This window comes from Macaca thibetana, chromosome 12 (genome assembly GCF_024542745.1).
Source record: "Macaca thibetana thibetana isolate TM-01 chromosome 12, ASM2454274v1, whole genome shotgun sequence".
NCBI classification, from domain to species: domain Eukaryota; kingdom Metazoa; phylum Chordata; class Mammalia; order Primates; family Cercopithecidae; genus Macaca; species Macaca thibetana.
This window is the reverse complement of record NC_065589.1, coordinates 15,478,655-15,500,886: the sequence shown is the minus strand read 5'-3', so window position 1 is coordinate 15,500,886 and position 22,232 is coordinate 15,478,655. Positions and strand designations below refer to the sequence as shown.

Below are 22,232 nucleotides of genomic sequence, written 5' to 3'. Positions count from 1 at the left end.
TAACATAATTTAAAAGCTCCCATGTTTTCTAAATATAAAATTCAGGAAATAAATGCTTTTTCATTAAGTTTGGGAACGATCTTTTCATCTTGCATGCAATTTATATACATAAACTCCCCCAAATTATCTTTTGTGAATGCAGTACTTTACAGTAATGTATTATTTAGATACATACCAAAATGCACACTTGAATATAAAAGGGTAACTGACAAAGAGACAGCCAATTAACTGACTGTAAATCTCTTTAATGTGTTTCATTTTAGGCATGTAATACTGAATCCAGTGAGCTAATGGGAAGTTTGCAGAGGGGAAAAAAGGGACTGGAAACGTTTAACACCACAGCAAGAATAATAAAACTTCATTTAGTATAGAAACGTGTGCTGATTTGAAAAAATGCCATATAAAATACTTTGTTTCTTTGTTGTTTTTTTTTTTCTTGAGACGGAGTCTGGCTCCTTCTCCCAGGCTGGAATGCAGTAGTGTGATCTCAGCTCACTGCAACCTCTACCTACCGGATTCAAGCGATTCTACTGCCTCAGCCTCCCCAGTAGCTGGGACCACAGGCGTGTGCCACTACACGCATCTAATTTTTGTATTTTTAGTACAGACAGGGTTTCACTATGTTGGCCGGGCTGGTCTTGAGCCACTGACCTCGGCTGGGTGCAGGGCTCACGCCTGTAATCCCAGCTCTTTGGGAGGCCGAGGCAGGCAGATCACAAGGTCAGGAGATCGAGACCATCCTGGCTAACACGGTGAAACCCCGTCTCTACAAAAAACACAAAAACTTAGCCAGGTATTGTGGCGGGCGCCTGTAGTCCCAGCTACTCGGGAGGCTGAGGCAGGAGAATGGCAGGAACCCGGGAGGGAGGCAGAGATTTCAGTGAGCCGAGATCACGTCACTGCACTCCAGCCTGGGCTACAGAGCGAGACTCTCTCAAAAAAAAAAAAAAAAAAAAAAAAAAACAAAGAAAAAAGAAAAAAAAAAAAGAAAGAAAGAAAGAAAAAGAAAGAAAAGAACTCCTGACCTCAAGTGATCTTCCTGCCTTGGTCTCCCAAAGTGCTGGGATTACAGGTGTGCGCCACTGCACCCTGCCCCTATAAAATACTTTGGGGAAAAAAAAAAAAGTAAGGCAGGGAATGGTTATTTGCATTATCGAAGGATGCTAGCCCCTCTCTCTGTCTCCCCATCTCCTCCCTTCTCCCAGCCTGCCACCCTGACCTCCCTGTACCGGATTTCTAAACAAGCTCAGTTCTTTTTTTTTTTTTTTTTTTTTTTTTTTTGAGGTGGAGTCTCGCTCTGTCGCCCAGGCTGGAGTGCAGTGGCGCGATCTCGGCTCACTGCAAGCTCCGCCTCCCGGGTTCCCGCCATTCTCCTGCCTCAGCCTCCCGAGTAGCTGGGACTACAGGCGCCGCCACCACGCCCGGCTAATTTTTTTTTTTGTATTTTTAGTGGAGACGGGGTTTCATTGTGTTAGCCAGGATGGTCTCGATCTCCTGACCTCGTGATCCGCCCGTCTCGGCCTCCCAAAGTGCTGGGATTACAGGCTTGAGCCACCGCGCCCGGCAACAAGCTCAGTTCTTTCACAGCGTTGGCGCAGGCTGTCCTGTCCCGGGAGCGCCCCCTCTCTGCCTCCGGCTGATTCATCTCTCAAGGCTCCAGTGGAAAGATTCCCCTGATCTCCTGCCCGTTCTGGAGAAGCCGATGCCTCTCCCAGCTGCCTCTGCAGTAACACTCTCACCCGTGACTCTCATCCTCTCTTTACTTGTCTGTCTCTCCCAAACTCACAGCCACCCAACCTCTGCTCCTGGAGGGCCGAGTCTAAGTGCCCAAGGTCATGATGGTAAGAAAGGCAAAGAACAACACACACTTCACAAAATAATAAGGTAGCCCACCTCTACCACAAGGCAAGGTACCATAAGGTAGCCCACCTCTACCACCGCCCCCCTAGAGCAGGCACAAGGCAAGACGAGCCCTCCATATCCCTGGCTCCCAGTCTGAGGCCTCAACCGATCCAGATGGAAAATGTTTAAAAATCAACAAACAGAAAAGAACAATACAACAAAAATTTAAAATTTTAAAATACAGTATAACAACTGTACACTGTACATAGCATTTACATAGAATTCTAAATAACCTAGAAATGATTTATAGTAGTTGGGAGGTAGTGCATAGGTTATATGCAGATACTATGCAATTTCGTATCAGGGACGTGAGTATCCATGGACTTTGGTATCTACAGGGGAACTGGAACCAATTCCCCATGGATGCAAAGGGTTAAGTGTAAATGCTTTCTTATGTCTCTAAACTGTCATTCCTAGAACATTGGTTAACAGTAACTATGCAAAATGGCAACGATTCCACAGCAGTGTGCAGAGTACGACTTCACACCATGAACAATGACTGAAGAATAGGGATGCTGGTGCTTTTTGCTGTTGAGCTATAATGTAGGTGTTGTTATGTCTTTATTTCAACCGTATGAAACGGCAAGTACTACTCTTACTTTGCAGGTGGAAAAACACACATAAATGTCTCCTTTTTCACAGCCAGGAAGACTTCGTGATTTTGTATTTAGTGCGGTTTTTTCGTATGAATAAGTATTCTGCTACATGATAAATTTTTAAAGGAAATACATTAAACCTTGAATAACAGCACAAAATCTGTCAGAAAACTGTTCACCAAAATTTCCCAAACACCAATCTTTGAAATAGTCATGTGTTAGTTCACCTAATTTGAGTAAATAATTTATTCACAGCATACAGAGAATAATTCTATTTTCTTTAAATTGTTTCATGTAAAAGGACGGGTCCGTGAAAGAACTTGTGCTTACGAATAAATCCGTAGGCTTACTTTTTCATAAGGTTATAATAGAATTCACTTCAGGACGAATAGACATAAGTAATAGGCCCATAAAAGACATTTTTATAACTAGAGAATCATTAAATAATCACAGGAATTTTGCGTCATTTAAAAAAAATCTTTAAAGAAATATTTCACCCAGTCCTAACCCTGCACTCTCCACCACCAACGATAACCTGCTATAATACAGGTTGCTGTGCCAGATTCAGTCGAGTAGAAAGAGAAAAACTACCCAGTGGAATGGCTGTCTTTCAGATGCACAGCACCCCTGGGTTTTTTGGCTACCGTGTGCACGCAACTGCCTCTGCAGCTTCTGAATTTCAGTGTGAGACGGTGAAGTCAGAAGACAGAGCCGCTGAATCTAGAAATGACAATCAGCTTGACAGCTGAGGAAACTCTGGCATGCCATGTGAAGCCACTAGATCATCTCTTCCTTTCTTTCTCTCTTTTGGTTCAAAGGCCAGATTGACACCGTGTCATCAAACCTGTTATTTGCGCCTCCCTAGAGCAGCAGGAGGCTCTCCGGCCAGCTGTACAAATAAAGGATGAAGGAGATGAAAGCGGACACAGAATAGCCGGCCTCCCTGTCTTCTGAGGCCAGGGCATTCCTTTAGGATTTTGTCCCTTGTCGGTTGCCTAAGTCTAGAATGTCTCTTGAACAGGGCTAAGATAAAATTACTTTTATTTCATAACAACTTGGTAAAAGAGACCAAAAGATAAGAGGACATGTATTGTGCTTTTCAAAAACCAAAATCTTCAAAACAGCCTTTTTGGCTGGCAATGATCTGGTTGCCCCAGGGACCAAAACCTATGTGGAATGACAAAAATCTAAGAAATTGCTTGTCATTTTATCAGTAGGAGCACTAGGAGAAGCACCTATAAATAAACAACTACAAATATATGTACAGCCACACTTTTTCTGCCATGACGTCCCACTCCTTCTCAGCCAGAAGTTAAATCAGTGCAAAGTGTAAATAAATGAATAACTGAACAAACAAGAAAGAGGCTTTTGTTATACTAATTATACAGATTTTCCAAATCACCCTTGAACTCTAAGACCATGACACTGATCATCAAAAATGTCACAGGAAGGTGAAGGGATGTATTTATTAGGCTTGGTTATGGATTATGTGGCTGCCATGCTGCATACCTTACCTTATTTAATGCAACCAGCAACACTGAAAAATGTAGGCTATGATCCCCATCTAGATGAAGGAAGGTGTAACTTATTCAGGCCCTCACATCTAGCAAGCTCAAATTCACACCTGGACCAGTCAGTCTCTCTCCCAAACCTCTCCTCTTCCCCCTACCTGAGCCTGAGCCTAGCACAACGGAGGGTCCACCCAATAAACTGTGCTCATGCCATGCCTGGAGTGACATTTCAATCCCTTCAAGCCTTTTCCTATTTTTACACTTAAAAACAATCTATCCAGATATACCCGATGTTCTTTTATAAACTTTCATTAGGACACAATGTTATTAATTGAATTAATCGAAGACCTCTATTTTTTGTGGTTCTCAAATTTAACTTTCTGGTCTTATCCTATATCCCCAACTGTTTTATAGAAACTTTCTTGCATCCTCTTGCCCTGTTAATTCATCTGACACATTGGGTCAAAGCTGAGCTCAGTCCACTGCCTCCTCCTTCCCTGTCACTGAAGAGAGTGACTCTGTTCCTGGCATCATTCTAAGCTCACCATCCAGCTGCCAGCCTTGTCACCCTCTTTCCCTCATTCTCCATGTCCTTCTCATGACCAAGTCGATCACATCTCGCTTTGGACCAAAACCCAAATCTCATGCTCCCGTCTTACCTTCCTCCCACTGCCAAGCACCTGGCCCATGGTCTTGTCATGTCTCGCATGGGTTCCACAAGCACCAATCTCCCTCGTCTCCTTAACCCTGATCTTCTCCCCACTGCCCCACGCAACCATCAATGAGTCTTCTTCAGTCTCCCCTTTCCTGGTGTCATTGCTTTCACCAACACCTGCAATGGGGACAATCTCCTCTCCACACACGGGCCAACCTTATTCCCTGCAGTTTCCATACCCACACCCTCTGTCCCAATCACGCTTGCTTCCATGACGTCAGAGTAGTCTTTCTTTACTGTAGCTCCAATTCTGCCATCCCTCCACCAAAAATATCATCATCATAACAGTAGCAGTAATAACTGCCACCATGAATGAATCTAGCCTCAACACAACAGTGTGTTCATACATTCTTCTCATGGAATCCTTACCACCCTGTGAAGCAGAAAGTCATCCTGTATCTACGACCTCATTACCAAAGGAGGAAGCTGAGACTCAAAGACATGAGACAAAGGACCTGAGGCTGTTCGGTTCTGACTTCAAGGTTTCTGCTTCCATTTAACCGCAGTCCTCATCAATTTCACTCCCCTCCAAACTACCACATCTACCCCAAAATAATTAATGACTAAATAACGTCATCACCTATTTTTCATTATTGCCTTGTGCATGCTACTTTGCTTAATCTCTGCTTGGAGTGATGTCTTCCAGTACATATTTTTTGAGACAGAGTCTCACTCTGTCACCCAGGCTGGAGTACAGTGGCTCAATCTCAGCTCACTGCAACCTCTGTCTCCCGGTTCAAGCAATTCTCCTGCTTCAGCCTCCCAAGTAGCTGGGATTACAGGCACCCACCACCACACCTGGCTAATTTTTGTATTTTTAGTAGAGATGGAGTTTTGCCATGTTGGCCAGGCTGGTCTCAAACTCCTGACCTCCAGTGATCCGCCCCCCTCAGCCACCCAAAGTGCTAGGATTACAGGCGTGAGCCACTGCGCCTGGCCTCTGGTACATCTTTTGTAGCCAGGGATTCATGTACATTTTTATTTCCATCCCAGCATCTTGGCCACTGTCTTGCACAGTATAAATTCTAAACATATACTCATGGATTACATGATCAATTAAAACTTCCACAATTAAAATTAACAAATAAATATTCTTTTAAATATATTCATCCTTTTATGAGTTTCATTATTCTTAATCCATTATTATCATTCCCTTCTTTTTTAATGCGTCCCTCCTTTTTAAGGCTTGGTTGTAATTCAAGCAGTCAGCCACTGGGTGGCACTACAACATTACTCACAAATCCTGTGGCCGTGCCTCCCGGGGTCTCCCCTATTGCAGGTAAAAGGCCCTTTGGTTATCAGGAAGAGTTAGCAAAATAAATAACAAAAGGTGTCATCAACAGTAGACAATCCAGAGACTGGACTGCAGTGGCAGACTGTTTTCTTGTACCTTAAAGTAACCGCACTTGTTCACAATGAAATAGGGGTAAACCGAGGGATTTAGCCCGGAGTAACACTCATTCGAGATTTTAAGAGGCAGCATGGAGCAGTGGGAAGAACCCTGCACTGAGAACCAGGAGACGTGGTTTTTCCACTGAACAACAAGGTCACCCCTTACTCCAGGCCACTGGAGAAGGGTTTTACCATTTTAACACATGGCATCTGCATCTGCTGTGGGGCCTAAATAAGTCTAAGGGCTCCTAGTGAGCTCCCTGACTAGCTCTAATCCATTTGACTCTCCCTCCCTCTTGCCTGCCCTGTTCTCCAGCATCCCTGCCCCTTGGCCTTGCCTTGATTTGCTCCCACCTGTGTCTTGTGTGCTGGCCCCTCTTCCTCGTGGTTGGAGTCTCCCCCAGAACTCTTCAGGGCTGCCCTGGCTTCTTGTCAGTTTCTCTCCAGCCAAAGCATCCATTTCCAAGGAGTCAACTTCACCCACAGTCAGACAATCCCTCCGTGTCCCTCCCTAGCCCAGCCCTTTCTTTCTGAGCGCCAGTCACATACCCAGCTGACCTCAAGCACTGCAAGTCCAAGCCTGGACTCATGATTGCCCCTGAAATGTGCTTCCTGAGCATACACCGCTGTCCACACAGCAGCTTACACCTCTCCTGGGAGTCCCACGTGCCTCTAACTGCCTGACTCAACTGCCCCAGGTGAGTCTCCTCATTCCTATCAAGTCTGCCTCCCAAATATCTCCACCTCCCATCCACTTCCCTACCCTCCACTCTCACCCCCTCGCTAAGCCACCAGGACTTCCCACCTGCCTGACTGTAGCAGCCTCGGAACAGGTTTTCCCTAATATTACGTTACCTGCCACCAGCCACATTCTCCAAACAGCACCAAATCATCTTCTTATAACATAAATCCAATCTGCTTCTTCCCTTCTTAAAATCTTTCAACAATTTCTTATTACGCAGGAAAACCTGTCTGCTTTTCTTTTTCTTTTTTCTTTTTTTTTTTAAGATGGAGTCTCACTCTGTCGCCCAGGCTGGAGTGAAGTGGTGTGATCTCGGCTCACTGCAACCTCTGCCTCCCAGGTTCAAGCCATTCTCTGCCTCAGCCTCCCGAGTAGCTGGAATTACAGGCAACTGCCACCATGCCCAGCTAATTTTTGTATGTTTTTTAGTAGAGAAAGGGTTTCGCCACGTTGTCCAGTCTGGTCTTGAACTCTTGACCTCATGATCCACCCACCTTGGCCTCCCAGAGTGCTGGGATTACAGGCGTGAGCCACCGTGCCCGGCCCCTGTCTGCTTTTTAAGCAGCATTGCCTGCTGCCGGGTTCCTTACCCACTGCAGTCAAACCTCTCTCTAGTCACGTTTCAGTCCCTCAAACGTGCCAGCCTGTCTCTGTCCCACTTGAGGACCCGAGCGGCTGTTCCCCTTGTCTGAACACTTGTAGGAAGCTGACTGGCGCCACAAGAAAAGATACGACATGTCTTGAGCCCATAGCCAGTGACTATTGCCTTAGATGGCAAAACACCTGATAAAGTGAAGGATCTTGAGCTGAAGAGTTTCTCCCAGGTGATTTAGGTGGGCCCTAAATGCTACTACACGCACCTTTATAAGGAGGATGCAGAGGGAGATTGATGCGGACACACAGAGGAGCAGGCGATGTGAAGACAGGCAGAGACTGGAGTGAGGCCACCGGGAGCCAAGGAATGCCAAGGACTGCTGATGCCACAAGGAGTGGAAGGAGGCAAGGAGCAGGTTCTCCCCCAGAGCCGTGGAGGGAGCCTGGCATGCCAGCAGCTTGTGTTTGGACTTCAGGCCTCTAGAGAATACATTTCTATTGTATTAAGCCACCACGTATATGGTCATTTGTTACACAGCCATAGCAACTGACGGAAGGCTCCTCCTCCGGGCTGCGGCTAGGAGAGTTCTAACTCCACCCGGTTCGAGCTCAAGTGCTAACCCACAGCTCCCTGTGCCCTGACCCCCATATGCTCCCATGCAAAGCACGCCAGGGCACCACATTGTCCACCTGAGGATGGAGCAAGGATTTTTGTTCTCGTCTTTTCCCTGATGTGACTCGAGCACCTCAAACAGTGCCTGGCGCTCGTCAGGCAGCCAGAAATAGTGGTTGGAGGGGAATCTTGTCTGTCTCGGCTCGGATCTGAGCTCCAGCCTGCAGGGACTTTCTTCTTTATGACTGAGGCCTCCATGGCCTGGGTGGATGCCTGGCATGTGGTAAATGCTCAATGGTTACTTGCCAAATGAATGGAAAGGTATTATTATTGGCATTATAATTCGTTGCAGTTAAGATTGTGTGACAGAGGCCGAGTGCAGAGGCTCATGCCTGTAATCCCAGCACTTTAGAAGGCCGAGATAGGCAGATCTCTTGAGGACAGGAATTCAAGACGAGCCTAGTCAACATAGCGAAACCCCGTCTCTACTAAAAATACAAAAATCAGCCGGGCATGGTGGCGGGCGCCTGTAGTCCCAGCTACTTGGGAGGCTGAGGCAGGAGAATTGCTTGAACCCGGGAGGTGGAGGTTGCAGTGAGCGGAGATCGCATCACTGCACTCCAGCCTGGTGGCAGAGCCAGACTCCGTCCAAAAAAAAAAAAAAAAAATTGTGTTATAGAGAAATAAGCACCTTGGAGACAGCTGTTTGTGGGTTTCTTTGCAAATTATTGAATATGGTGGTTTGAAAGGAGAAATTTGCTTTTATTTCCTAAAACCTTTATAATTCCTCATCTTAGCTAATTAGTCAGATGTTACATTTGCACTAAAGAGATATCCTTATACTCAGTGCTATTTTCCTATGTAATAGAATATTTCCCCCAAACTGTGCCCTGCTTTTGAGTGCACCTGTATCGCTAGCCATTATTTCTTGCCAATAACAAGTTCAGCGCAGCCCCGCATTTGCTGAGCTCTGCACCCAGCCTGGTCCAGGTCATGCTGGGTCACACAGTGTGGCAGTTGTTGCTATGGAATTGAACTCCACATGAGGACCAAAGGCCCTGTTGCAAATCACTGACAAGTTAATGAGATGACTGACCAGGGCAGATGTGCCCAAACCTGCCTTCAGACCGAAACTGCAACTAGGATTCCCAGGGCAGAGTCTTGATACGTCAGCTCTACACGTAGACTTGGTCTGTTTGGAAAATAGGTAATACATTCCACAGTGTAGTAGGCAGATAAAAGCTTCTTTTCTCTCTTTTCTCATGCATGGATGCTGAATTTGAAGAGATATTTCTCAGCCTACTGAAATGATGTTAGTTAGTTGGAGTTATTTTCCCATGTAGATATCAGCTGCTGCCGCTATTTCTACCACTATAATTTATTAATAGGCCAAATAGTATTAAATGATAGGCAGGGATCCTTCGTTTACTCTTTAGGCCTCCCCAACCCTGTTCAGAAATCCTTACTCGAGGCCAGGCATGGTGGCTCACGCCTGTAATCCCAACACTATGGGAGGCTAAGGCAGGCAGATCACCTGAGGTCCGGAGTTTGAGACCAGCCTGGACAACATGGCAAAATCCCATCTCTACTAAAAATACAAAAATTAGCCAAGCGTGGTGGGGGTGCCTGTAATCCCAGCTACTCTGGAGGCTGAGGCAGGAGAATTGCTTGAACCCAGGAGGTGGAGTTTGCAATGAGCTGAGATAGCGCCACGACACTCCAGCGTGGATGAGACAGACTCCATCTCAACAACAAAAAAGAAAAAAAAAGACATCCTTACTCAAGCACCTACACAGATCATCCTATAGCGGAAGATTCAGCCTCTAACTTTTGCAAGTTTTCTATTCTTCAGAAATCAAGGTTCCTGTTCTTGACGTGGGGGAACACTTGAACAAGCTAAGCCCAAATTATAAACTGGAAGCTGGTGGGCTGAATTTTACTGGGGAGTGTGTTTAATTGCTAGCCACTAGGCTTTTTAAAAATTCTGAATTCCGATGCCTTTAAATGACAAATGCACCGTCCAGCTCCTAGTAGCCCTGTCCTGAGCACCTCCTCTCCCCATTACCACATTCAGGTCACCAGCTGTTCCCCAGGGGCATCTGAGTCTGCCACCTCTGACAGGGACTTCATCTACCATGGAATTCTCCAGTAGTGACAACATGAGCCACAGAGTTCTTGGAGGAGGAAGATACAGCAAGAAGAACAAAAAAGCAAACCCAACAAGCTCAGGGCTTGAAAAAAGACCACCTTTGCCAACTTCCAATTGTCACTGGAACTTGTTTACATCAAAATGGAACACAATTGACTTAAGTGAACTTTGGGGACATAAAAATTATTGTTCTGAACGATGTGTCAGGCTACAGGTAGAAAATGTCCTAAAACACAGCTGTGTGAGTGATGAGACTGAGCTCTCAAACTTCGAGTGCAAGTAATTCAATGAAATGAAAAATGTTAACGGTAATTAAAATTTCCCAAGTAAATTCCATTTTTATCACGGAATGCAAGCTCTTAGGAGTATAAGGGATGAGTGAATGAGATCACAGGGAAAATACTTGCATTTTTTTAGCGATTGAAATTCTCAGAAGAAAGAATGACTCACTCATGTTTGATTTTGGTTTTCAAACCAAAAACACGAAGACAATTCTTGACCTTTAAGCCATTTGACCTCCGTGTTTGTAAACCTACCACATTGTAAGATTTTATTAATTTCACAGTTGTTATACTCCCTTGAATAGAAAACATGGGGAAAAACATGGACAGTGTCTTTATTATCATCCTTGTTACTAAAGTATAACTTATACAAGGTCCCCATTCTAATTTGTAAGGACATGTAATTTTCCCTGCAAGGAGTGCACCATTAAACGCAGAGAGCTTCCTCCCTTGAAACTGATAAGGAATAATAGAAAATCCTGCCTGATACACCTCATTCACACCCTTAAAGACGGGCCATAATGAGGTTCAGGGAAATGTGAGGGCCTCATCACAAGTCATTTGGGAAATCAAGTAAATAGCTGTCATATGTGAAAACCCACGTTCCACATCACAGCACCACGGGCTGCTAGAAACGAGAGGGACCAACCAGCCCCCTCTAGGACAAGTTCTCATGTCCCAGGTGAGGGCTCTGAACCTGAAAAAGATCAAGGAGGTAAGCTCCAGTCTCCTGCCCTCAGCCTGGAGCTCTTCCCAGGGTGCCACTGCACCTTAGCAGGTCCAAGAGCTGCAACGCTCTTATTTGCTGCTGCTGCTCAAAGTGCTTATTTCTGACCTTACCTGAAATTCTCGAGGGAATTTGAACGATGTGAGATTATTCATTTCATAACAGGCTTCAATGCTAGTGTGTGCAGAGAAAGTCTAGGGTTGGGGAAGAGACTCCCCACTAATTGTGTCCCCCTCTTCTCTTGGGCATGGGAGATCCCCCTCCAGAGCCCTTGCATGCTGGCCTGACCACCAGCTCAGCTCCCAAATCCTGTCCAGGCTGGAATCTAATTTTTTTTTTTTCTTTTGAGACAGTTTTGCTCTTGTCGCCCAGGCTGGAGTGCCATGGCGAAATCTCAGCTCACTGCAACCTCCACCTCACGGGTTCAAGCGATTCTCCTGCCTCAGCCTGCCAGGTAGCTGGGATTACAGGCACCCGCCGCCATGCCTGGCTAATGTTTTGTATTTTTAGTAGAGATGGGGTTTCACCATGTTGGCCAGGCTGGTCTTGAACTCCTGACCTCATGTGATCCGCCCACCTCAGCCTCCCAGGGTGCTGGGATTACAGGCGTGAGCCACCACGCCCGGCCCCTGAATTTTAGCTTCTTAATTTATGTGTATTCACTGCCTATTGGGTGCTATCTACTGTGATAATCTCAAAGTACAAAAAAATGACCCCCAGTTTACAAAGCGGAGAAGTGAAGGTAGGTAAACTATATTTCAAGGGCGTCCACAGTGGCTCAGGAGTCAGGATCAACGTTTTACATGTGTTCTCATGACCACCTTCAGGAAGTGTATGCTTGCCATCTAATCCATAAAGTCAGGCACATTCACACTCAAATCCAGCCAGAGCTACAGGGCAGGGCAGGACAAGTACAGCGAAAGAGAAGCAGGTAGGCAGGCTGCTAGGAGGCTCCGGCAGGGAGACATTGACACTGGCTGTGATGAGCAGAAAGGCCTTGTGGTTTGGCATCTCCACTGAGCCCCTTTGAGGAGAACAGGAAAGACAGGCAGAGTGCAAATGGGAAGGCATTCAGAAAAGGGCAGAGAAGTGGAAATATTCAGATTATCTTCAAGAGTGAATGAGTGGCCCAACTGTTGCAGCTGGAAAGGGTCAAGGGGGCAGTAACAGGGATTACGGATGAAAACTCATGCTGGGGCTAGATTGTGGGCCTCCAGCGGTACAGTGATGGGGCTGGACTTTATTCTGCAGACATCAAAGGAGGCCCCCCTCAGTTCTCCACCTTAGATCGTTCCATCTCCACCCCTAACTCTAGCTCTCCTCTCCAGTTAAATTGCAAACCATGGCCATTCCTCAGCACACAACCAGCTTTGTCTGTCAACGATCGCTTTAGACATAGCAGTTTTGATGTGGGGTTTGATGAAACTACTACCTGCTATTACTCCGGGCATTAACCTGTAAGAGAGGAACATTTTCCTTCTTAGGAATACCCTGTTATGCCACTTGAGGGCTGTGCAGCCTCAGGCAGATCCCTCAAGCCTCAGGAATTTGGTGTATTCCTATTCTGATAGTCCCCCTTGAGCTGCCACTGCAGCTCAGAAGGTTGGCCGGCTGCTGAGGTCTCGAGCGTGTTGCTTTCCCAAAGCACCTTCTGTTATGCACAAGCCACACCCCCAAATCCTCAGCTGGAAGATGTCACAGCGACTTGCAGCCTTCCCACGGAAAACCCATCCATCTCAGGAAGACCAGAGGCTCCCTGGTGTGGTGCACACAGCTCTCCTGGACCACACAGACAGACACACACAGCAGAGTGCTGCTCAGGACCGGGAGCCTTCACCATCCAGAGACTGCTCAGAGGAAAAGTGCACCATCTACACATGCAACGCCTTGTGCTTGTTTAACAGCACAAGGTTAACAGCAGGTAAAGGCCAGAGTGCTGTTCAACATCTTCCAATGCACGGGACAGTCCCCACACCAAAGAATTATCCATCCCAAATGCCAACTGTGCCAAGACTGAGAAGCCCTGTCCTAATCTCACCTCTGCTCTGTGATGCAAGTATTCTTATTTCTACTCTTTAGAGCAAGGAAACTAAATTCCCAACAGTTCTAAATAACAGAACAGCCACTCATTCACTCTTGAAGACAATCTGAATATTTCCACTTCTCTGCCCTTTTCTGAATGCCTTCCCATTTGCACTCTGCCTGTCTTTCCTGTCCTTCTCAAAGGAGCTCAGTGGAGATACCAAACCACAAGGACATGGAAGAGGAGGACCAATGGGGATACATGCGAGGACACCCAGGCTTGGTCAGATCAAGTGGCAACCTGAGTTTACAAAGTGATGCTGCAACCCAGCAGTTGGCACTTTCATGTAATCATCTTTCCACGATCGTGGAGCAAGTGCTGGGGCTGAAGCCAGACACCTGGGTGTGATTCCTGGCTCTTGCACATCCTAGCAGGTTATTTAGAACTGTTGGGAATTTAGTTTCCTTGCTCTAAAGAGTGGAAATAAGAATACTTGCGTCACAGAGCAGAGGTGAGGTTAGAACCGGGCTTCTCAGTCTCGGCACAATTGGCATTTGGGTTGGAAAATTCTTTGGTGTGGGGACTGTCCTGTGCATTGTGAGATGCTGAACAGCACTCTGGCCTTTACTGGCTGAAAACGAGTAGCATCTCCCTTTCTGCTAAAGCAACTCTCAGCCTCCTTCACACTGGGGGCCTACGGAAGTGCCTTTATCAAAGCAACTGGTCCTCTTCGTTTTGTGGTCTGCTCATCCCTTTCTTGCCACAGGGCTGATCAAATCTATGTATCTTGGTCCTGAAGCTCAAAGTCATAAAATTTAGAGGCACTGAGTTTTTTTTCTTTTTGCATTTGTACAATCCTGATGTATTTATATTAATAACCTCACAAAAAAGTCAGACTTTTTTTTTCTATATAATGTTCACATTTACACAAAAAAGCTACAGACTTTGTTTTCTTGAAGCTTCACTTTTAAAATTATATTATGGCAACCTACAGAATGGGAGAAAAATTTTGCAATCTACTCATCTGACAAAGGGCTAATATCCAGAACCTACAAAGAACTCAAACAAATTTACAAGAAAAAAACAAACAACCCCATCAAAAAGTGGGCAAAGGATATGAACAGACATTTCTCAAAAGAAGAAATTCATACAGCCAACAGACACATGAAAAAAAGCTCATCATCACTGGCCATCAGAGAAATGCAAATCAAAACCACAATGAGATACCATCTCACACCAGTTAGAATGGCAATCATTAAAAAGTCAGGAAACAACAGGTGCTGGAGAGGATGTGGAGAAATAGGAACACTTTTACACTGTTGGTGGGATTGTAAACTAGTTCAACCATTATGGAAAACAGTATGGCGATTCCTCAAGGATCTAGAACTAGAAGTACCATATGACCCAGCCATCCCATTACTGGGTATATACCCAAAGGATTATAAATCATGCTGCTATAAAGACACATGCACACGTATGTTTATTGCGGCACTATTCACAATAGCAAAGACTTAGAATCAACCCAAATGTCCATCAGTGACAGACTGGATTAAGAAAATGTGGCACATATACACATTGGAATACTATGCAGCCATCAAAAAGGATGAGTTTGTGTCCTTTGTAGGGACATGGATGCAGCTGGAAACCATCATTCTCGGCAAACTATCGCAAGAACAGAAAACCAAACACTGCATGTTCTCACTCATAGGTGGGAACTGAACAATGAGATCACTTGGACTTGGGAAGGGGAACATCACACACCGGAGCCTATCATGGGGAGGGGGGAGGGGGGAGGGATTGCACTGGGAGTCATACCTGATGTAAATGACGAGTTGATGGGTGCTGACGAGTTGATGGGTGCAGCACACCAACATGGCACAAGTATACATATGTAACAAACCTGCACGTTATGCACATGTACCCTAGAACTTAAAGTATAATAATAATAAAAATAAAATAAAATAAATAAAATTATATTATGAAAGTGGCTCAAGACTGGCTGGACACAGTGGATCATGCCTGTAATCCCAGGACTTTGGGATGCCAAGGAGGGAGGATCACTTGAGGCTAAGAGTTTGAGACCAGCCTGGGAAATGTAGCAAGACTCCACCTCTACAAAATAATAATAATAATAATAATCAAAAAAATAATTAGCCTAGTGTAGTGGCATGTGCCTGTAGGCCCAGCCACTTGGGAGGTGGAGGTGGGAGGCTCACAAGAGTTTGAGGCTACAGTGAGCTAAGATCATGCCACTGCACTCCAGCCTGGGTGACAGAGTGAGGCCCTGTCTAAAAAAGAAAAAGAATAGAAAAGAAAAAGCTCTGGCTGGTCACGGTGGCTCATGCCTGTAATCCCAGCACTTTGGGAGGCCGAGGCGGGCAGATCATGAGGTCAGGAGATGGAGACCATCCTGGCTAACACAGTAAAACCCCGTCTCTACTAAAAATACAAAAAATGAACCGGGCGTGGGGCGGGCACCTATAGTCCCAGCTACTCGGGAGGCTGAGGCAGGAGAATGGCATGAACCTGGGAGGCGGAGCTTGCCGTGAGCTGGTATCATGCCACTGCACTCCAGCCTGGGTGACAGAGCGAGACTCCATCTCAAAAAAAAAAAAAGAAAGAAAAAGCTCAACATAAATTCTGATGAACAAAATTTTTGATGTACTGAAGAAGGAACAAAGCAGTTTAAGCATCAGGGGATTTGTCATAACTTATGCTCAATAAGGTTGCTGCTCCCAGTAAAATAGGCCAACAAAGGAACCCATTGCATGCCTGCTGTGTAAAGTTGAAGCAATACCATGAGAGAAATATGTGGTCCCTTCTCTCAGGAAGGTAGTATTGTGTCCTTGTAGACTGCTCCCTACTCTACTGTGCTTTTTGAATGTCATGCACAGCCCCCTACGATTGACTTGCTTGAACACTGTTACAGACTGAATGTCTGTGGCCCCCAAAATTCATATGTTGAAATTCTAACCCTCAAGGTGATAGGAGGAGGAGTTGGGGTCTCTGGGAGGTAATTAATCAGAGTGGCATCATCATGAATTGGATGAATGCCCTTATAAATGGGACCCCAGAGGGCTCTTTCTCTCCACCATATGAGGATACAATGAGAAGGCACCATCTGCACACCAGGAAGCAGGCCTTCAGCAAGACGCTGGATCTGCTGGCACCTTGCTCTAGGGGTTCCTCCTGGACTGTGAGAAATCAATTTCTTGTAAGCCACCCAGTCTGTGGTATTCTGTTACAGCAGCGAGAATGGATGAAGACACATTTGAAAAGAATCATTGATCTGACTCAAAAATTGTCCGAAACTTCTATAACACACTCCTTTCTTGTGAGATTGTGGGAGTAATTGTAATTAAAGAATTGTTTGATCTAATACTTTATCACAAATGAATTAATGGGCTGCTGTCAGAACATGGGGGAGATGTTAATAAATGTTCAAGAGACCTGATAGACAGTAACCAAAGAGGTTCTTGGCTTTGCAGAACACAGAATCTAGCATGGTCATCAACATCGCCGTTCTGGGTGGACTTGAGCAAGACACTAACTTTCCTGGGCTTCGGTCTGTTGCCCGACAATGTGGTATCCTAAGAAGATTCTTATGAGAAGTCAATGAGCAGAAGCATTTTGAACTCATAGAACAGTGCCTGGCACATAATAAGCATACAAAAATATAGCTATCGCTTCATTAGAACACTGTGCCACTTGTTTCAATAGGGACAATCCAAGAAAGAGTCCTATAGTCAACTGTCTGGAAAGACCAAACAAACTTGGATTTTTTTTCGACCAACTTCAGTACTTCTCAGAGCCTTTAAAATGCCATATTTCAGGATGGTGACCCAGTAGGTACCATTTCACACCAGGACCCTTCCTCCATAGGGCAATTCATATAAAACAATGGGTGAATCGCAGCTTTCTAAGACTGTCTTCAAAACCCAGACTGTCTAATATAATTGAGATTGCTATTAGAATATGAAAAAAATTGGCTGTGAAATACATAAACATTATCAAGGACTAAAACTGGCCAAGAATCTAGGACTACTTAACATTAAATATTCACAAGATTTCAAAATTCAGGAATGCTGCCCATGTCGGTTTTTACATCACTTACCTGAGACCCCTTTTCAGGAACACAGTGGCAAACAGAGCAATCTCTTCCTCCACAAGGACCAACGTATTTCTTTCCACTCTGGAAAGTGAAGCATCTTATTTAGTATACCAGTACTCGTTGTTTAATTGGATACATAACACATACATTATAACAAGCACTCTTGGTTTACCTTTGACTCCATGAGAAGAAAAAATCATGACATATAAAAAGATGAAGAACTTACACAGTAGCTTAATAATAAGAAGGGTTGATTATATGAGCAAGAAGATTCCAAAACTGAGGACGCTGAAGGAAAATAAGTGTCCTTCTAAAGTCATTTGACTTTAACTGGAATCTTCTGCAATTTCTCCCTTTCGGTAAGACTTAATTTGCTAAGTTGTGAACAGTCTTAGAGTGTAAACTATGTGGTTAGGCAATCCATACAAAGACAATGGAGTCTAGTTTAAATGAAAAGGTTGGCTCTTTTTCAGGGCCTGTTTTGCTTTACCTTCAAGATCAGCTGTGGTGTGTCTCCTCCCTCATCAAACTGTCCTTCATAGGACAATTCTCCTGTCACATCCTTGGGCTTAAAATTAAAATTGTTCTTCCTACAATTTGCTGAGACTCCAAGATGGTTTCTCTATTGTGTTCTCAAACAGATACTCCTGAACTTGAATAATTTGGACCTTTTCCCCACTTTTAGCAAACTTTCTAACAATCTCTTTAGAGCAACACACACACACACACACACACACACACACACACACACACACACACACACCCTTTGGGAAAAATCAGCTCCTTGTTCTCATGAATCCTAATCACCTATATCCAGAGTCATCATCCACTTCCGTACAAAAGCATAGTCCCAGAGTACTATTTCCATAAGCAGATCCATTAACAGCAATCACCATGATGTCCCCTGCAACGAACATGAGCACTGAGCACACATTCCCAGGCTGGGCCTGCCAGTGGGGAGGGAGTGGTGGTTTAGGCCCCTGTGTAGTGGACAAAGCACCTCTAGATGCTGGGACCCGAGGGCATGGAGAAGAATATCAAGAAAGCATCAGAGATAAGTTTTGCCTGGCTCTTGATCTAACCTAGTCATCATTGCAACATTTATACATTGCCCGTACAATTTTATGATTGATCAACCTTTTAAACTTAAGGCTGTAAACTCAAGCCTTTAGACCAGTGTATGATGGGTAAACATAAAACAATAAAACTAATATTTATAGTTCCCATGGAAGACATATATACATATGTATGTGTGAATGCATATGAATATATATGTGTATATGTGAATATATATCTATGTATACATATATATGAACAGGTATATGTGTATGGGAGGGAAAAGAGTCTAATCAGCATATATTATTTTTCTTTTCAATCACACAATTTAGGCTTATTTTTTGGAGAAAAATATGCTCAGACACAATCCAAAAGAAAATATCTTTAAGCATTAATTTTAAAAAGACATCTTTGTAAACAATATTCTCATGGATCATTATAAGCATACAAGAATTTGAAGCTTGACAAGAGCCATGCGATTAGATAATTTAAGTTTAAAACTGTATTTGAAGTTTCAGAAATATATGCCTCTTGAGTTTTGAGTAACATTGTTATCTATAAATGCAGAAATATTAAGTTCAACACCCTGATAAGGTTAAAAAAAAAATTAAATGCTCGGGCCCAGGTCAGGACAGCATGAAAGCACTTAAAGTAACTAGACTGACTACTTGGGTTCATTTAAGGTTGGGCTTCATTACTATGTGTTCACTGAAATATGAAAACAACTAGAGGAAAAAAATAAGGTCAGTTGATTAGGTGGCTTGATAATAAGGGCAAGTTTGTTATTATTATTTCTTTGCTTATTTTTGCCAAACATCACTAAGATGTTTCAGCAAAACTATGTTTCAGGAAAGAATCAGTTTAAAATTAGCAGATTCTAAAAAAGAAAATAAAACAGGAATAGTCACATATCAAGCTTTGATTTGGATCAGTAAAAGGAAAAAGCAAGAGGTGATTTTAGCCTCTGCAAAGTTCTTCTACCTTAGCATTCCCCAATAAAGGTTTCAAAGAGGAGGGTGAATTTACGGAGGTCTATACCTCAAAAATAGATTGTATAAATTCATTTTAAAAGATAAACACAATATTTCAGACAATTAAACATTCAAAGTATGAACCACATTCACTGAGAATACATTCATACTCTCGGAAACTAATGTTACTCTTCTTCAAAGAGAAAAAAGGAAAAGTCACTATCTGCCTTATCTCAGATATTGTTAAACACATATTTGTCACATAGAAAAGTTCAAAGGCTGGCTGCAGTGGCTCATGCCTGTCATCCCCGCACTTTGGGAGGGCAAGGCTGGCAGATCACTTGAAGCCAGGAGTTCGAGACCAGCCTGGCCAACATGGTGAAACCCCGTCTCTACTAAAAATCACAAAAAAAATTAGCCAGGTATGATGGCACATGCCTGGAATCCCAGCTACTCGGGAGACTGAGGAGGGAGAATTGCTTGAACTGGGAGGCGGAGGTGGCAGTGAGCTGAGATCGTGCCACTCCACTCCAGCTTGGGCGACAGAGTGAAACCCAAAAAAAAAAGTTCAAACAAAGAAGTATAATGTCTTATACTTGTAATTCCATCTTCTTTTTTGAAAAACAAATAATATGGGCACATAATTTTAAAAATTCAAATGGTGCAAAAGAGTATAACAAGAAAAGAAATGGCCTCTTTCAACAATGGCCCCAAGTTCCCTCCTATACAGGATAATTTTTTCAAATGGGTGTCTGGGCATTAATAAGCATATTCGTACAATGACCTCATTCACACACACAAACACATACAGAGGCAGATGAGCACATGGGCACACATGCACAGATGTATAAAACACACTTTTGGTGATTTCTGATTTGTTTTACTTTTATTCAAATGGTGGATTGCTCTACATTTTGCTGTTTTCACATCATTGAAAGTCTTCAAAATCATTCCGAAATAGTACATATGCCTATCCGTCAGACCACGTACCATACCTTATTTAACCAGTTGTTGTTGAAGGAAATTTAGGCAGCTCCCTTCTGTCTATACTGAACACTATCCTGAAATTAGTATTCTTGGGCATATTTATCTGTATGCATGAATCAGAATAAACAAGTATGACAAATTCCAAAAAGACACATTCTGTGTCAATAGGTACGTGCATTCAAAATCTGGATGGGTAATACCAAAGTGCTTCCCACAGACATTGCATAACAATTTGTATCGCTACCTTTAAAACCCAACGATAGTATGGCCCCTCCCTGTATGAAATCTCTAGAATATCTGCACACCACAAGCTGGTAGAAGGCCTGGGATAGAAAAATCTTTGGTTCAGAAATTATATTTACTCATGTGCAATATTTTAAAAAGGCAAAATCTAGGACTCTGCAGACTTTTATAACATAAAAAATATAACACAAACAAACTTTTAAAAATCAGATAAGAGAAATATAAAAAGTACACATGTATATATCACAGTATTGTTTCCACTCATTATTTCAGGTGATGCTTTCAAATGCATGTCAACAAAGTTGGGCAAGTCTTATCATCCCTACTCAATACAGGAGATAACTGAGTCTTATATAAGTTAAGAAATGAATCATTGGCAGAGTCAAGAACCACTGGCTCCTCATTCTTTAACCCAAGTGTTTTCTGCTCCCAACTTGTGGGAAAAGGAGAACAGAAGGTAATTTTGCATTTTTATTTGCTTTGAAAAGACCTACAATAACTTGACTCACTGAAGTTTCATTGGGTGGATCCAAGGTGGAGAGTACGAACAGATAAGGATGTGTTCACTAGAGTGATTTAAACCAAGTCAGGTGTCTTAAGATCAACCTGAGTTGCAGGCAGACCACAATGAGATTTCCCAGACACATCTGAGGGTGAGTTTAATGACTGAGATTCTTCAGTGAGGAGGCAGAAGAAAGATAGCTTATTACAGAATGTTCTGGACTTATTTTTCTTCTGAGCTAAAATGTTCAAATTATTCTTATACTTCTTGATTTAATCTTGAAATGACCCAGCTGCCTCCTGCCTGTCTCAAAAAAAAAAAAAAAAAAAAAAAAAAAAAAAAAAAAAAAAAAACCTTTTAAAAAAAGGGTTATGTTCATATTAAAATAAAGAAATCCCCAATACCTAGGCAATTCAGTAAGCAGTCTTGACTATACAATATAAAATAAATCTTAGTGTTTATTTAGTCCTATTCTCAATTTTACAGGTAAGAAAACTAAGTCCCAGAGGGTGATTTCTTTGAAAGTACAACAAAAATTATGCATTTGATAAAGTGAATTTTCACAATGCAACCAGAGCTAGTGAATGTACTTACCCCATATACGTATTGTACAGAAAAGAGAATGAGTATAAGTGACCTACAGAAAAACAAAAATGCAGATTAATTTAAACAGTTTTTCATGTGAAACAAATTAAAAAGAAAAAGAGGAAAGGAATTAATTTCAGAAAGCTACTTTTTATTTCTAACAGGCTGCTCCTACTAGCCGACTTATCATCAGTGACAAGATCCTCGCTTTCCTCTCTCTGGCTGCCATCATTGCCTTTCCTCTTTTTAATCAGCCAAGAAGTATGTGTTGAACCCCTTGTGTGGTCCTCATTGTGCTGGGGACCGTGAGGACACTCTGAAGGTGAGACCTGGAGGGATACATGAGTGAAAGAAGATGATTCTCAGAATGAAAACTACAGGAGAGGAGAGAAGGAAGGAGGCAGCTTTGTTCAGAGACACACACTGCTGAGACAGTGTATCCCAAATGCCATTTAGTGGAAGCAACTAGAAGGAGAGAATGTGGAAGGAAACCTAACTGGACTGGGATGATGGTTTGGAGAAAAAGGGAAAT

General features: G+C 43.5%; 1 protein-coding gene across 2 annotated transcripts in view; it reads right to left on the bottom strand.

Moving 5' to 3' along the window:
- Positions 1-22,232, bottom strand: part of COL4A4 (collagen type IV alpha 4 chain) — a 156,808-nt gene that overhangs the window by 114,742 nt on the left and 19,834 nt on the right. For both annotated transcript variants that reach the window (XM_050752145.1, XM_050752146.1), the window contains exons 3-4: positions 21,710-21,752; positions 17,360-17,437 (exon numbers count right to left, since the gene is read on the bottom strand). In XM_050752145.1, the coding sequence (XP_050608102.1) occupies positions 17,360-17,437; positions 21,710-21,752 (121 nt within the window). The remainder of the gene's footprint in view (positions 1-17,359; positions 17,438-21,709; positions 21,753-22,232) is intronic.